General features: G+C 39.3%; 1 protein-coding gene across 1 annotated transcript; it reads right to left on the bottom strand.

Moving 5' to 3' along the window:
• Positions 1–387: 387 nt before the first annotated feature.
• On the bottom strand, positions 388–3,839 carry LOC147864931 (uncharacterized). Its single transcript, XM_087317595.1, has 3 exons — positions 2,454–3,839; positions 1,638–1,717; positions 388–1,492 (listed from the first exon to the last, which is right to left on the bottom strand). Exons 1-3 carry the CDS (start codon positions 3,612–3,614, stop codon positions 880–882), a joined length of 1,854 nt encoding a protein of 617 aa, XP_087173721.1. The 5' UTR covers positions 3,615–3,839; the 3' UTR covers positions 388–879.
• Between the last annotated feature and the right edge of the window lie 14,449 nt (positions 3,840–18,288).

The raw sequence follows: 18,288 nt of genomic DNA, 5'->3' as shown, positions 1-18,288 counted from the left end.
ATCCTTGCAAGATCTTTTCAAACCACACCAAAACCAAACTACAAAATTCCATTACGTGCAAACACACGAAGCCCTGAGTCATCAGTTATTGTCTCTCATAATAGAGAAACAACAATCAGAACGTAAGTTGATCTATATCATTATTAGCAAAAGAAGCTAGAAACCGAAACAAGGCAAATGGAAGCAACAGACACATAACAAGTGGGACAGATTTACACGTCGAACTTAACAACTACATTACTAGGAAGTGGGACAGGTTCTTACATAGAACAAAATCGACAAACTACATTACTAGGGCTACACCCACGACAACCACATTGCATATAAAATAGAGCATTCATTGTTTGATCTTCACATAAGCCCAAGTTTATGTACAATAACCTTCGATCATAATAATAATAACCTTTCTGCCTTTTAGCTTGAGATATATTTGTAGGAAGGATATATAACGCGTATATATAATATTTGGCCATCATCCAAGGTTTAGCAAAATTACAAATTAGGGTTTTTGGCGTCAAACAATTAGTTTAGCGTTTCGATTTCGGAGAGAGGATGGACTACTCAACAGACAAAAAAATAACACATGGATTTTGGATATGTATCTCTATCTCTCTCAATATATATATGCATTCCTACACACACGAGGAACACACATATATATATGTTATCTATTCTGTATGTATGTAATGTATAGTATGTTAGGCAAGATGGTGATGATTTAGAGCTATGGCTAGATCTTGCCTTGTCTTCTAAGACATGGGACCTGCTCATGAGCCCACAAAAGAGAGCGACAAACTGAGACAGAGTGAAAGAGGAGACAGGACTTTGGATTGCAAGACAGTGGAAAATTAGATTAGTAGCTCACTTCATTGGCATCTCTCAACACGCGGCCGAGTGCAGGGGTGGAGGTTGCGAGAAACGGTATTGAGCAAAATGGGCCGGATTCGATGAGTTGGAGGCTGTCGTCGTCGTTGTGGTGGTCGTAGGAGGAGGGACAGGCACCGCGGCCATTGCCGGGTTCGGGCTACTACTTCTGCTATTGTTGTGATTGGTGCTGTTAATCGAATTGCCATTGCTCATGGCAATGGGGTTAACCGAGGAATGATTAGGGTTTGACGGGGATGGAGGTGTGCTATGCAACGCAGCTTTAAGGTTGCTAGCTGCTGCGGCCATCATGTGGTTGAAGCTCTGTTGGTGTTGATTCTCTCTTGGGGATGATTGGGGCGGGGGGGCGGCGGAATTGGGTGGAATGGCCGGGCCAGTACCCGGGCCGGAAGAGGTATGGGTCGCAAGGCGCTCGCAGGACGGGCACATCGTGAGCGTAGCAGCCGGGAGAGGCATGTAGAGGTCCCGGGCTATCACGCACGGTGGGCCAACCTTCATGGCCCGTAGCTCCGCCACCTCCTTCTGCAGCCGCCGGTTCTCCTCCGTCAACGACTCGCAGCACCTCTTCAAGAGCTCGCAATCCACCTCCGTCTGCTTCAATTTCGTCCTACAGAAAACAGGATTAATAAACACAATTAGACAGATCATCAAATCAAGAGAATCGAAGCTTAATTTCTGTATAATCTAACAACCGATCTCTTTCAGGAAATCACACAGATGATCGATGAATGGTTTTCCTTCTGCTTGCTTACCTCGCTCGCCGGTTCTGGAACCACACCTCCACTTGCCGAGGCCTCAAGCTCAGCTGCTTCGCCAGCTCCGCCTTCTGCTTCTGCCATTTCAGATAGCAGAACGCACAGAATTAATGACCTGTTAGATACATATATATCACACACAAATTTACAACCCGATATGGGCTCCTAATCTCACAGAAGAGAACGCCCATGGCATTCAAATACACATCATTAAGCAGAAACTCATTATGATACAGATTAACTGGGATAATATGAAACCAAAAACACTTCTGAGATTCTTTCAGTCATTAACTTCTCCCCCTATCTACTCAGATGAAATCATTCTAGCTTGTGCTGGCTGTGAAATTGACTGGATTGACTGGAACCTGTACGGGGCAATACGATTAAGGAATGATGAAGTAAACAGAAATGAAAGGCCAGACCGGCATCTCTGCTCTCTCCGAACTTCCCTACAGAAGAAGCGTATATCAATGAACAGTTGGGATTCCCTGATTTAGATCAATCGCCGCCTCTCAGTATAACTAGCCCAGAATGGCACAAAACATCCCCTATCAGAGAGGTACACCATATCTAGCTATGTGAAATGCAAATACACCACAATCCGAACTCGCAGGGATAAACCTAATCACACAGAAACAGGAAACTTCCATGGAAGACAGGCAGGTATCTAAACAGAGCACGTAGTTGGACAGGCTCCACCTTGAATAACAATCGACGCTAATGCAATGCCTAGCTAGTTTCAACTTAGCTGCATGAACCAGTTCGAGAAACCCTAATTTTGAGATCACCACGAGAGAATGATCTCTAACTTACTGGATTTAAGGTGCTGTGCTCCTTGAAGCTTTCTTCCAGGAGCGTCGATTGCTCCTTGGTAAGGCGGAGCTTCTTCCTAGCTCGGCTGCTTCCACCGCCGACATCCATGTCTTCATCGCTGCCTCTGGAGCTCACCTCGCATGTCCTGTCTTCATGCTCAGCGCCGTCTGAGAGAACCCCATCCGACCTCTCGCGATCACGCTTCAGATTCAAACAATTGTTTGATTCTGATGTCCGCCCAATCTCGCCTGCATAATCGAGGTCCAAGCTTGCGTCCTCCTGATCGCCACCAAGGTACTGAGGAGGCTGATTCATATCCAGACCTCGACGAAGCATGAGCTTCGGAGAAGGGGAAGGAGACAGCGATGGCGATGGAGAATGGCTGGAGGGAGAGATGAGATTGTTCAATGGAAAGGGCATGTGTGCTGATGAAGAGAACATGGCAGGCATGGCGGCTTGGGAAGGAATCGATGGCGATGGCGATGGCGATGGCGATGGCGCAGGGTTGGGAAGAGGCGATGGCACTGGCATGGATGGAGGAGGAGGAGGAGGAGGCCAGAAGAATGAAGCTGCAGATTGAGGAGCCGAATGTGAGGGGAGAGTAGGAGTAGGCATTGAGGTGGAAGAATTAGAAGGGCGGAGGGGAAGGAGCTCGAGAGGAATCAATGGAGGAGGTGCAGAGGCGGAAGAAGAATCGCCTGCAGTGGTGGTGGGGGGATGATCATCAAATCGAGAAGAGGAAAGATTCATGAGATGACTGCCGCTCGGCCGTGGCGGCGGCGGCGGCGGCGGCGGCGGCGGCACAGACAAGGTAGGAGGGAAAGTGGAGGAGCGATTGGGAAGCGGCATGGCCTGTGTGTGGGAGGGAGAGGAAGGGTTATGGTTGTGGGGATGAAATGCTGCCCAGGATGGGAGCTGTGCATTGCAGGGATGGTTGCTGATGATGCTTCCATGATGGGTGATGGAGAGGGAGCTTGATGGAGCAGGGTTTGGATTAGGGTTATGGAGGGAGAGGCCGAGGGAGGTGCTAGGGTTTGATGGATCCGTGTCCAGCCCCAGGCGGAGGTTATCGTGCTGGCGGAGATGGTGGTGCTGGTGCTGGTTCTGGTGCTGGTGGTCATGGCGATGGCGCGGCTGGTTGGGAGGCGTAGAGCTCTGCATTGTTAATGGCGGGGGAGCAGGAGATAACTCTGCAGAGGTAGCGGCAGCGTAATGAAGAAGGGCGGGCGGAGTAAACAGAGGTTATAGATAGAAACAGAGGATTAAACAGAAGATGATTAAATAGATGATGATTAAACAGAGTACAGAGAAAGAGAAGAAAGCAGCAGGAAGTAGCCGCCTGCTCTTCGCTCCTCTGCAGAACGAAGAAGAAGAAGAAGAAGAGACACGAAGAGAGAGAGAGAGAGAGAGAGAGAGAGAGAGTGGAGGGGGGGGGGGGGGGACACAGAATTTTTAGGAAAGAAAAAGCTCTATATATAAATGAGACGGAATTTTGACGAATTTGTTTGGTTTTCTTTTCTGTTTTTTAAAAAACATTTTCCGCCATTTAGTGTGGTTTTTTTTTTCCCTAATAAAAAAATAAATAATTATCGGGATTATTTTTATTTATTTTGATGCCTTAATATTATTGTGATGATGAGGATGATGATGATCCTCATCATCATCATCAGCATAACATGTGTGTGTGTGTGTGTGTGGGTAGAGAGAGAGAGAGAGAGATCTGAGAGACAGATGAATGAATGAATGAATGAATAAGTGAGAAAGTAAAAAAAAAAAGAGTGATTGATGATAATAATAACTGTTGGAAGGAAGATGATCTCATGAAGCGCTCTCTCTCTCTCTCTCATTTACTGCGGCCTTTCTCTCCCCTGTTTTTGCGCGCGTGTGACCCAGGGTTCGAATCCCGCCAGATCCCTTCCCTTCCCTTTTGTGATTACCACCCATCATCTCCTTCCGTCTCCTTTACTTTTTCTTCTTTCTTTCTTTTTACCCCCCCCCCCCCCCCCAAAAAAAGTCTCTGTTTCTTCTTCTTCTTTTTTATGGGCGGTCCTCTTATTCGCTATGTCCAATCCGTGTATCTACTACATACTTTTACTTCCTGCCTGCCTGCCCCCTTCACTCATTCATTCATTCGTTCAGTCTATTCGTTCAGTCTATTCATTCAGTCGGTTTATTCAGTCTGTGCCCCCCCTCCTACTTCCTGCCCTGCTTTGCTTTCTCGTTCGTTGGTTGTTCTTCTTTCTCTTTTGCCTTCCTGATCCCCATTCCCATTATTATCCATTTAACCATTATTATTGCCCATTACTTCATCATGATTATTATTATTGCCCCCCCCCCCTCATCCCCCAATCCCATTATTAATCGATTGCCTCCCCATCATTTAATATCACACACTATCATTAGTCGTAGTCGTCATAGTAGTATTAGTAGTAGTAGTAGTCGTCGCTGTAGTAAGTGTCGTATTTATTGTGTGTTTTTAAAACCCAAAACAATAATAAACATAAATGTAAAATAAAACAGTCTCTTTTTGTTCCCTTCCTTCCTCCTTGACCTTTTTTACCCCCACGAAAACCTTCGTTCAAACTTCACCCCCCCCCCCCCCCCCCTTCCTGGCACGTGGCTTATCCCACGTGGCAACGCTTTTGCCACCTCGGATATTATACCCTCCTGCTTTCTTTGTCGCCTCCCTCCACCTCAGCAACACCCCCCCCCCCCCCCCCACACACACACACACACAATCTTTTTTTGGCTACTCTACAAACTGAATTAAGGCTCTCTCTCTCTCTTCGACCATTCCTTGCTTACCTACCATTACATGACTGTGATTCCAATATGGCATTTTCATTACTACTTTGTCTTGTCTTTTAATTGGAGCCCCACTTGCTTACCCCATTGGCATTTTTTTATCATCCATCATTACATTGCCCCAACATAATATACATTATATACCTTACCACTCCCAACTCTCACAATCTTACTTGATGACGACGTCACTCCATCGAATCGAAGCGGAGTCTGGGAAATAACATTAATCTGCACTAGCTATGATCGAATGTCATCAAAACTGGATGCATATGTCTGATATTTACTACTAACCTTGTTCCAGACACTCAAAGCTTCCACGATGTTATCTATTGGAAGCATACGAACTCTTGTTTGTAGACAATGTAGTGATCCCCAAGCAAGGAAAGTTAAAATGTTTGCTTGTCCAGAATACAAACACCATGTAATCTTCTAGTCTCATGCATTCATCAAGCTCAAACTATAAAAAACATTTCGTAGTAATATACCATATCAAATATATTGCTCGTGTTTGCCTTCTTTACGTTTTTTTGCATCAAAATTATTTGTGAACTTCTTGCATCATGGCATAAATGCTATGCATTGTCCTAGAAAAGTTAGTGTAAGTATGAACATGTAGAACAATGCCATAGCTTTACTAGTCGCAATTTTATGTCCACACAATAAGATGTAGAAGTGACATATTAAGATTTATCATTTATTCGATAGTCTCATGTATTATCTTCCCATGTCAACGGTTGTTTAGCACTCAACATTTCACACACATGACTAATTCAAAAGAATATGTTTTCCCTTAAGCCATAGGTTTCACTTATCTAGACAATATAAACTCATGGGGAATGGCAATCATAAAGTCATTGATGATGACTTCACTATTATCATATATGAATTGCTTGTGTTGGCTTGTGGCATTATTGAAAAAACAACGAGATGCACGAGTGGACATGATGGGGAAAATGACATATTGAAATTGAAGGCATGTTAAGATTTTCCTCTAATTTGTTGATTATCATGCATAAATAAGGTGAAAAACAATACTTGGAAATCCATATGGAGACTTATCTAGGGGTAAAGTTCTTCTAAAAGTTCTCAATTGATTTCTATTGTGTTATATAGTCTTTTTCCTTTATTGTTTGTCATTCATGGCGAAATTGTTATCCACAATGTACATAACGGTAGCTTCATCATCATCTATTATGGCCAAGTCACATAAAGTCTCCCTTTTCGGTGGTCATGGAATTTGAGGGCCAATAAAATATTGGATTCTTTTTACAAGTTTATGCTTTATGTGCAACAAGTCATCTTATGGCTATTTTTGAACTGCAATTATTTAGAGTACATTGATTGCTTCGTGACTTCCTCAATGCTTATATATCTAGGTTTAGTTTTTGACAATAGTTTCAACTAAGGAAGGGCGTGCGATGACAGGGCCATGGTTAACCATTTCCTTTATTGGATTCCTTTGTCTCCCATCATTGAATTTTCTTATCTTTGTTTTGGGTATGAATCTCTTTTAATAGGGAATATCTTTTTTAGACATTGCCAATTCCTCTTCTTTTCTCCTTAAGTATATTTACCCCACCTTGGTACAACTTAGAATTCTATCCTCATATTTGACTTTGATAATAATTGGCGAGGGTTCCATTCTAGTATCATATTTGGTTAGCCTTCACACCTTACTTTGCTTTTAGAGTGAATCCTTATCATATGAAAAGTATGTTTCGACAACATCAACGAACCTTCACAAGCTATGAGATAGATGTAGTGTGTCTTTAATAAATGGTAGGCGGTGCTTGACTTATGTTTTATCAAACGGGGTGATAATTCTACATGCTCAATAACAGGATGCGATGTAAACGATCACCATTTATAAAATGAAATGCATCACATTTTGGCCTTTTCCACAACATGCTTCAAACTCAACTACCAAATTTGTAGTGAGGCCCTAGTTTTGTATGAGTATATTAAATATGCAGCAGAAACTTGGTGCCATGTGATCTCTTGATGAGCACCCATTTTGGGCACGTATCGTTATGTACCAAAAAACAGAATTCACATGCACATTAATTGAGATAATTGGATCATTGTTATGTATGAGATGAAAGCTTGAGCCATTCTTTTTAGCTCTTCTCATAAGACACGTGTTTCTCTAACTTTAGATAGTTTGTTTTGTAGTCCATTTTGGACTAAAGAATATCAATTAAAATAGGTGATTGGTTATTGATTAGACGTGGGGCATATCTTGAATTGTATCACCAACACTTTGCTAAAGATATGCTAGCACATCATGTACTGTATAAATCCTTGTAAGACACTGATAAGTTTTATGTGAAGAAAAAAAAATCCACGACCGTGGCATTTCTAGCCTTTTTATTTGGGAACTCACTGCAATATATACCCTCCATATCATGTGTGTTCAAGACATGTTTGTAAACCCGATTCCCATGAATAAACACAAGCCCTTATTCTATTTGTTATGTAAATGCCAACCTTTGAATTGCAGCCTATATGCAAAAGAAGCATGTCAAATATGTATTTTAAATATACTACTTATTGCGCCCCGTCCAAAACCATTTTAAGTGGATATGAGGAAAGAAATGATCCACTTCCCTAATTATTCTTCATCATATTTTTAATTAATAGTTATTTTGAGACATAACTATTTTGAAAGAAAAGACATTTTAGAATGATCATGGTTGATACGTCAAAGCTAATATGACTAAACAGGATGTTATCTCTCCCAAGTATTCATGTGCGTGTATACCTACCAAGCATGAAGTTGGGCAAAACATGCAATATTTGAGCTCTACAACAAAATAAACTCAATCTTTCTTAAGCTCGTATCCTTACACCCTAAACCTGTGTGAATGTAACTATGTAAGGCGTAGTTGATTGAACCTATACTAACTCAATGTGCATGATTTTTCCGAGAGGAATTTTATCGATGAAAACAAAGTGAAAACGTATAAATGTGTGTGCTATGAAGGGCTTAAATCACCAACTTTGGTAATGACCAAGGTTGGTTACAATACACATTCACTAGCTCTAGGTGGGTTACAATAACCATTTGTGTTTGATATTCAATTAGCTTTTAGGTGGTTTACAATTGCCATTTCGCTTTGATTTTCAACTTACTTTCGAATATAATTCAACACGTAAGATATATCGCTAATAGGGATAAAGATACATTTAATTCGATTATATCCCAAAGAGAAAGAATGCAAAATGAAATATGCTCGCGTGTCAACTATACTTCGTGAAAGAAAATCATTAGAAATGTAAACAAATCAATACAAAGCATGATACCCAAATGATGATGTAAACGCGTGAAGCAAATAAAGTTGAACTCGAGAAAACGATGGAAAAGAGTTCTAGGAAAAGGGGCAAAAGATCATCATCTCAAAGATGAGCTATGATGATTCTAGTATGTATCCCTAGTACAACATAGTTTTATAAGTGAGAGAGAGTGAAGTGATGTCGTTAGTTTCAAAGTTGAAATTTTTTTATACAAAAAGGTAAGGTAATGTGGCGAAACAGTACATATCGAAGGAGTTATGTAAAAACCCTCAAGGAAGAGCAATGCTTTTATTTTCCTTTAAAGTCGACTTCAATTTGTTTTTGGAAAAAAAGGGGTTTGTCATGAGTGATACATCATTGCTTGTGGTTGGACTAATCATTACAACTAGAAGATACATATATGGTGTGGTGACAGAGGCACAACAGACATTTTAATATCAAACAAAAGCCCGCATACAATCATTGACTTCCAGCATTTCCCATGTTGGATTTGCAAATTTATTTGATGAAGAGCTTTCATGATAGATGATATATAATATGTTATACGAATAAGGACCTTGATGTGGATGAGAGGCCCTTATCGTATGTTGGTGTTTGATGGGAATTATTAAGAAGAAGTTCTCATATACACGTAATAATCATCAAGGACCATACATTACTTTATGGGGTCAAATAGGGGCAACGTGACGATGGTACACTTTACCCCGCTTCTTTTTTGCTTTCGATAACATATACGATTTAATTATGACAAGGAGACCTGTTCAATTTAAAGCTACCATCAATTGCACAAATTAAGTTTCTCTACTTTACTTCATTGGAAGACGACATAGTGATCGTTTTCGAATTATATGTGTCACGGAATGTGTTTTCTCCTCTTAACTAAGCATCGGTACGTGTTTTAGCTCTAGTAATAGCCATGCAAGGAGTGGACAAAACATTAATTGGTCTAACTAAACATGGCAAGTATGTGAGTGGCTTCTAAATCGCTCGATGCTAGGGGCGGGGCCATGCGTACGAACTTGTCGTAATCGAGTAGATAACAAGATGTGAAATGGTGGTCGTTCGAACAACAAGATACCAAGTACTTTCCGGTTGGGTGAACTACATCACACTCATAATTTAAGTGACATTCGTGAGGTTCAATGAGCTAGTCAAAATTTTGGGAGCCATTAAAGAATGAGAAGAAGAAAGAGAGGAAGGAAGAATGAAAAGTGAGCTGAATACATAATAAATGAGAGTTCTAAACATTGAAGGAAAGCCTTCATTAACCCTTTGATAGGGTTTATGTTTTTTGGGTGTGTGTTAAGAGAGAGAGAGAGAGAGAGAGAGAGAGAGAGAGAGAGAGAGAGAGATGCCACGTGGAATGACACGTAGGATTTGTCTCCTCGAGTGGGCACTAGTGGAAACACCAACCATAAGAACAAAAAAGAAAAAGAAAAAAACCCCAAAAAAAGAAGAGTACAGAAGAGAAGAAAGCAAAAATTAAAATAAAATAAAATTGGAAGAATAAAAAAATTAAAAAGAAAAAAACACGATTATTAATGAAAAATGATGACGTTGGGGTGGGGTCTTGTCGGGGCCCCTTCCCTTCTCCAACTTGCCCTAAATAATAATAAATACTAAATATAATAATGGACTTCCGGTCCCCTCAGTCAAAGCCTTAGTCAAAATATGTGAGAGATGGAGAAAATTAAATTAAACTTTGAGATAAATAAAGATAAAAAGAAAACAAACATAAAAAAGGACACCAAATATATCTATACATATATAGAGAGAGAATGCTAGAGAGAGAGAGAGAGAGAGAGAGAGAGAGAGAGAGATTTTATACTTACACATGCATGGCTTAATCTTCGATCTTTGAGACAAGCAATATGACTACTGGCAGGATCAACCAGGTATAATGAGCCATTTGCAGTTTCACCATTTCTCTCACTCTCCCTAAAATGTCCAACCCTCTTTATTAGATCCACACCACCACCCATCTTGTCCCGCACACCAAAACACACACGCAACCAACTATTTGGTGCTCCATTTGTCCGCCCACTTACCCAACCACACGCATTGTCGGGCCTTCCTTGCACTCTGTGCAACCTCGTCCATGTCTCCCGTACCCGTGCCTCTGTACCCTGATGAACAACTCAGTTTGAATTCGGACATGAACAATAAGCGCATCCCTGATGCACCTCGTGCCATGCCATCCTTTCTTTTTCCCTTAAAAACCATGCAAGCACCAACCATGCCGCATACAAACCTCGTCTTCTTTTTTTCTTAAACTAAGAAAGCATCGCGTCAATGTGTTTGTCTACGTAAACGCACACTTGTTCTTGTTCTTGTTTTTAACCAAGAAAGCACCATGTCGATGTGTTTGTTGGAGACTTCAATTAATGTGTAAAGTCAAGATGTAGACGATGGAAGCATGTTTCAAAAGCTACACATAATTGTCAACACAAAATGGTTTTCAACAATATTTTTTGATGTTATTGGTAAATGTGTCAAGTGAATATAGTGTGGGGGTCCTCGGTTCAAGTTTATCATCCTATTGGCCCAGGTCGACACACACATGACTTGTTTTCTACTTTCAATCAATGCTTACCACCAATCAAGTTGAGTCCAATGAGTTTGTAGGGTCCTCGCTTCATTTTCATCATGTTGTTGGCCCAATATTGTCATGCCATTTTATTTCCCCATTTTAATCACTTGTCTTCATCCATATACATATGCAAATGTTTTGGTATTCTCTATTTAGTTGTTGCCATATTGCACCACAAAGGTTGTGCTTTAAAGATGGGTTTTGCGTTTAATAGCTACATCTTTTTAAGAATGTGTAGTCTATAATATTTTTTATATACTGCATACAAATCTTGTAGTTGTTAAGGATGAGGTGGTTTGTCATCTAACAAGCATTCTATTCGCCATTGAATTCATGGAGTCCCTCTTGTTAATGATGGGGATGTTCAAAAGAATGTTATTAACACAAACAAATGAATGATGAAATGAAAGGGAAATATGTCGTTGACTTAATGGTTTTGAAAGCCCTACTTCATTGTCGTGTGTCTGTAGTGGTTTGTAACTACTCATCATTATTTCTATGTTGATTGGAAAAATTCTTATATGTGGGTTGTCTGCCAAAGGGCGAAATGACATAGTTTTTGGAAATAAAGCTCTCGACACAAACATTTGGTTTATAGTGCCCTTAATAACAATTATTATGATCAGCCAATCCATTAATGCTTGGTGATAGCCGAGGTTGTTTTGGTGGACGGGATTGTGACGACTTGTTCCTTTTTATTGGCCCACTTTGAGTGAGCTTGATCCTTATTGGCACTTTTGAGGTGTGGTCAGTAGGATTAGGAACTATTGCCCACCTTTTGTAAATCATTTTGTAGATCTCTTTGACCGATATAAAACCTGATTTTATTAAGTTAAAACTAATGTCCTTAGATGTGAATTGTTTATCATAAAAAGTGCACGAGCTATGGTGATTGGAATGCATACATAAGTTTGAAGACATTACATTTTCACAATGTGTTTTAGGAAGCTATTTATATGTTGCTTCCATAACACCATTGCAAATTTATCTTCTTTAAACTAAGTAATCTTATTACAAAAGCAATCATCCTTTTGTTGCATAGACGCTACATTAGGCCCATGATTTCTAACAATTTCATTGGAATACAACAAGATAACACTATTGATTTGGAACTACTTTTATGATTAAAATTCCTAAAGGTGTCAGTCCTGTTGGTGCGAGAAGACTCATAATGAGTGATATTGTGAATGCCAATAAAAGCAATAATGCAATTGTCTTATGAGTTTTCTTTACGAAAACCTAAGAAAATGAATTATAACGAAAATCTTTTTTACAGATTCATCGTAGATAATATCAAATGATAGTGCATAGTTGAAGCTAGTGTACTTTAAAAGATGAGAAAGAGGTTACACCCCTTGGTCAAAAAGATTGTGATTGTTATTGCAACACTTTAACTGCGACAATCCCTCTTTGAAGGATTACACAAACCTATTCATAAAATATCATCATGCTCCTATTACATCCCTTTCTAGTTGATTTCTACCCATGTAATCATGATTGCACAAATAAATGTCCTTTTACGAGTGTAACTTATGCACGAAGTATTTCACCGAGGATCTATTGCTACATTCAATCTTAGAATTGCTTGTTGATTTCTGTGACGATTTACATTCATGTGCATAAACTTTTGATCAACATATTTATTATTTAGCTATTGGCCAATCTTGTAAATGATGGTAAAGACACCTTTAACTGAATCTTCATTTGCTTTTGCGCATTATCATTGAGAGTTGGATAATCGAATACGCTTTCCCACCTTATGTGTCCTTCTCATTGACACTTTGTACACCCCTTTTTGAAAATAAGAAAGGTTAAACACAAAAGTGTTGCTTTCCTTCAAATAGTGAGTTGAGTAAAAGCAACATTTGAATATAAAGTATATGGCTCATAAATCGACATTGTGGACTCTATGAGAAAAAGATGAACATCATTTTCCTATTCCTTAAAAATGTTGGCTAGATTGTATGATGATAGCATCATGTCGGCCCGTGGATGGTAAACTTTTCTTCATCATGATTCTAATAAGTGTCCTTTCTTATGATTTTCTATATCTCAAGTATGTGTATTGCACCCTCAACTTTCAAGCACATAACAAAAAGGAGCACCATAATCGAGGAAGAAAGTTTGTAACCCCTCATTCAACATGTGATATACAAACGGATGATATGTACTAGTGAGATATTCGTAGAAAGATAATCAATGAGTCAATTACAACATGTATTACGATGAAATTGTTATATTACATGTCTAATCTTGATTGCATTAGTGTGCATGAGGAGTCTCAACTCAAGCATTTCATGTGTCCCATTGTTGGATGTTAGATATATGTAGATTGGTTGTCCCATTCCTCTCTCAAGTGGACTTGAGAGAAATCACTCTTCTTGGTGTAGAATCTTGAACAAAAAAATATGCACAAAGAGTTTGCAAAATGAGCCAACAATTTCTAACTTGTATAATGCTCACTATGTAAGACTTTCGAAATTGCCAAAGAATTTGTAAAAATGAAGTCATACACATCCTTGTTATCTATTCACCAACATGCAAATATCACAATAGTCGTTACAATAATAGGAATCACAGTAAGGTGAGATTAGGTTTATCTAGTTATAATATTAGTTAGAAAGTAATACCTTAGGGAATAGAATTTGATCGTGCACCTTTGTGGGCATAGTAATGTAAGAGAATATTAAATATTGTATCTAAAGAATGTACATATGAAGGCAATGTGCATTCAATGCACAACCTCCACTCCTTGTACTTGAGCTTTGGTAATACCTATATGTGTCATTGGCAATCTAATGAAAGGCAAGTTTTTTTGGAGCTTATTGCAACATCATTTATTTTTGTCACATTACTTGTAATTGACTAGTATATTACTTATTATCTTGCTAAGTACACCCTATCATATTCTAATTCAATTGAGTGACTCAATTGTTAAGGTCTACTCAATTGAGTGACTAATTAACTCTAATGAGTCATGACCATACATGAAAAACATCAACAATCCTAAATTTTAATTGACACTATGATTATAACATATACTTTATGGCATTGTAGGGTATGTAATGTCAAAACTTGGCCATCTCTAATGGTCCCGTTACTTCACTCTTCTTGACACTATGTAATGATGCACTCTTTGGGAAATGTTTCCGCCATTCGTATATGTATAACTCTATTATCAATGTTTAGAAATGCTCTATCAAGTGAACTGAGGTGAATTATAAATCAAAATAAGCATGACAATATTTTCAAGACCCATGATTATTTTCATCTTGTTAAATTAAGAAATTTCTTGTGGAATTCCAACACAAAGTAGGGATAATCATGTTTGACTTGGTGCAATTGTAAAAACACACATTAAAAGTTGATTTTTTATCAACCACGAGGAGGCTAAGCTTGACCTATGGGACCAAATAAAAATAACATATTGTATATGATTTCTCCCCTCTTGGCAAAGAAAAAGAGAGGGGTTGGGGGTTATTTGTTATGTACACATAACGTTGGTGAGGGTAGGTCACTAATATTTACATTAGTGAAGGGTATGTTCACTAATGTTAAAAAGGGGGCTAATGTGATTGGATAGAATGAATGATAGGTGCATGCACTATCATGATTTGGGCAACCAATGAATGGAGACCCTTTTAGAAAGGCACATCTATTCAAGGGGCCTAGGAAAATGTATAAATATGAGGCTTATCTACCCTCATAAGCACATTACGTTGGAAGGCTGCTATCTTAGACACCGGTGGTGCGGGCTAGGCTTTCATCTCGACGATCGTGTTGATCTCTTCCAAAGTATTAGTCATCCTAATATTTGGCGGTATGGGACGTCGGTGGTAGGTTGGCTATGTCTAGATCATAGTTCGGGGGTTGTCGGGTGGAATGGGTTCTTCTATCCAATCTATTTTCCTTCTTTTACTTTACTTTGGTCTATTGATTAGCAATAAACTCTTAACAATGGTATCTTACTAATAAATAGACCAAAGTAATAGACTCCTAACATTATTGAACTGGGCAATATAGTTGATATTGAATCTCAATGCTATTAGACATGGTTGATGACGTTAAAAGATGCTTGTGTATATCCACCGAACTATGGTATCATTTGGCAAGACTTGCAAAACATAACATTCTTACAAGGATATTTCCTATGAAGACATATCATCAACTTGGGGTGGGTTGGTGCTGGAAGGATGGTACAAGATTGTGAATGGTAAATACTAATGTGTTATATCATCATTCATTGGTATCACTTTAATGGCGCTCATCAAGCACAAAATCAATAGAATGTACACAAGTATGATATAAGGTGGTGGAAAATGTTGCAACTAAGTCGACACTATCTATTGCCATTTCAATCATATGTGATTATTTGGAGAATGATGATTGGGGTCCTTTCTTTAGGTTTAACCTCAAGAGGCGAGGGTTGGTGCATCATGTACATGCTTCTTCTGTAGTATTCAATTGTAACATATATACATCGATTCGTTCAATGCGTATTGTACATGCTATTTTGAAATATTTATAAAAATATGGTAAGCTTCTTCTTCTTGTGACTTGATGCCTAGACATCGGATGATCTTTAGTCAATATTACAAAATGGGCCAAAGAAAAACTTTGAAATCATGTTCGAAAATTTAAGGCATTGGATGATTTCATGTTTGATGGTAGAGAAATGTAGTAAATGTATAAATTTGAAAGTTGAAAAGCATGGGACATGGCAATCGAGGATGTTATAACATGTGGAGATTGTTTCATCCTATGATTCAACTCTTTTGATGGCACTTGGGAATGGCCCAACTCCCTCTACCTATATAGGGAGGGCAACAATATTCTCGTAATGCTTTTTACATGCAATTAATATAACACACACACACCCACCCAGAGAGAGAGAGAGAGAGAGAGAGAGAGAGAGAGAGAGAGAGAGAGAGAGAGAGAGAGAGAGAATGAGAGGGAAAATGAGACAAACACAAGTTTGAGGGGGTAACTCTTCACTACCGTTATTTTACGACCTAAAGGATAATGCCGAAGTGAAGATGTTGATTGGTGTGTAGATCCCATCGGAACGCTTGGTGTTCTTGTCGTGCGCTGACCAAATGGGATGTTTATGTCAAGCGTGTTCCGGTTGAGGGTATCGATCAAAGAGAAGATCAATGAAGTTTCAATCAAACGAGAATTTGACATGGCAAGTGGGTTCGACTTGCAATGCACTGTCCCACAAGCGTGCCATGTGTTATCCATATGAGATGTACTCGGAGGAATAAGGGTGAAAGACTATAGTGTGGTTGTTGTGTATTTGTAATGTATATGAGTGTGAGTGTGAGGATGAGTATGTGTATGAACACATGTACATTTGTGTGCATGTGTACATATATGAGAGAGTGTGGGTAAATGGTGAGAGGGTTATGTAAGTACCCTACTTGTCTCTTTGTACATTCTTGATTTGTAACGGTCACCTCATGTACCTATATAAACCCCACCCATGGGGCATGAATAAACAATAGAGTAAAAATTCCCTCTAAAAAATTGTGTGTGACTCTCTTTCTTTGTCCCCCCCCCCCCCCCCCCCCCCCCCTCTCTCTCTCTCTCTCCTTCACGCTCAATCCCCTTCTGAGACAAAAAATACAACACTGTCACGTAGTACATATGAAAGTGAGCAGCGAGTCTCAACATTCAAGAACTTTACTAATGAAAGTTGCAATCAAGAATGCACACTGTGACTATTAGAGAAGTTCTTGCAAGGATTTTGTTTGGTTGAAGGTGTGTCGAAAGTATTGTCTAATGTGATCAAAGGCAGAGCATTGTATCAAACAATGACCCTCAAGCTCCCGAACTTGTTTAGGACATTGTGCATAGTTGATTACTCTCATCATTTGTGTCCCAACACCTGTCTTGCATTGTAGTGGGTGTATGCTAAGTTAGATTAAAGCGGTGTTCCGATGGCAAACAACAAGATGGGCTCTAACATGTATTGATGTGTGCGCTTTCCCCATTCAACAAAGAACATAGTTTTGTAGTTAGGTACAACATATGTTTTATAATGTGTGAAGTGTGAGCCACCACATTTTTCTCATGTTATGATACATTGGCATTGCCAAAATACCTCATTCATAGAGGAATCAATTGAATCTGCATCATGAAGCAAGTGTGTTGCATACCATCTTTCCAACCATTTTTCCATTATACCGAAACTCAAATTTTTGCTTGTATGTGTCTTTTGGATCTTTTTGTTTGCCTTCCATGCGATTCTAGGAAGCTGGTGTGAAGAAGTTTTTTGAATCCTAAACATGAATTCAACAACCCTCTCCATGGCTATGAGCTCAATGGGAAATGATCCCATCTCACGAAGTAGAGGGTTTATATTAGTGTTTGTGTCTTGTCTTGTAGAAACTTTGTAAGAAATGCTTTATACATTTTCAACCTATTTCCAAGTGAGAGAGAGAGATAGATAGATATATAGATAGATTATATTATCATCTTCGGAGGTCAAATATGACCTATGAGACCAAAAATATTACATTTCACGTGATACGTGTGAAAGTGAGTAGTGACTCTCGACGTTCAAGAACTTTACCAATAAATGTTGCAATCGAGAGTGCACATTGTGGTTGTGAGAGAATTTCGTGCAAGGATTGGGTTCGGTTGAAGAGATATGGAAAGCATGGTCGAATATGATCAAAGGCAGAGCATTGTATCAAAGTGTGATACTCATACTCGCGAACTTGTTTAGGGCAAAGTGGTCGGCTAAGTCGCATGGAAGCAATGGTTTGAATGGCAGATAACAGGATGGGCTCTAACATGTATCGATGTGTACAGTTTCCTCATTCCGCAAATAATATGGTTTAATTTGTAGTTAGGTGCAACATGTGTAGTAAAATGTGTGAAGCGAAGCCTCCTCATTTGTCCCATGCCATGATACATTGGCGTTGCAAAAAGACCTCATTTATAGAGGAATCTAGTGATACATCATGAAGCAAGTGTCTCGCATCCCATCTACCGAATCATTTTTCTTTATCTTGCATCCAACCGGAACACAAAATTTTGCTTTTATGCATCTTTTGGATCTTTTTGCTTGCTTCCCATGCAATTCTAGGAAGTCGGTGTGAGGGACTTTTTTGAACCTTAAGCATGTATTCAACAACCCTT

This window comes from Azolla caroliniana, unplaced genomic scaffold (genome assembly GCF_043228905.1).
Source record: "Azolla caroliniana isolate FFs.n. ecotype wild unplaced genomic scaffold, voAzoCaro1.0.p SCAF_4, whole genome shotgun sequence".
NCBI classification, from domain to species: Eukaryota; Viridiplantae; Streptophyta; class Polypodiopsida; order Salviniales; family Salviniaceae; genus Azolla; species Azolla caroliniana.
This window is presented reverse-complemented; position numbering and strand designations above follow the sequence as displayed.

Bases quoted from the DNA above. Each gene is read 5' to 3' on its own strand.
- LOC147864931 (XM_087317595.1), bottom strand. From the start codon at position 3,614: ATGCAGAGCTCTACGCCTCCCAACCAGCCGCGCCATCGCCATGACCAC. The intron at 1,718-2,453 runs GTAAGTTAGAGA...CTGAAATGGCAG, and splicing joins AGCACAGCACCTTAAATCCA to AAGCAGAAGGCGGAGCTGGC. The intron at 1,493-1,637 runs GTAAGCAAGCAG...TGTTTTCTGTAG, and splicing joins TTCCAGAACCGGCGAGCGAG to GACGAAATTGAAGCAGACGG.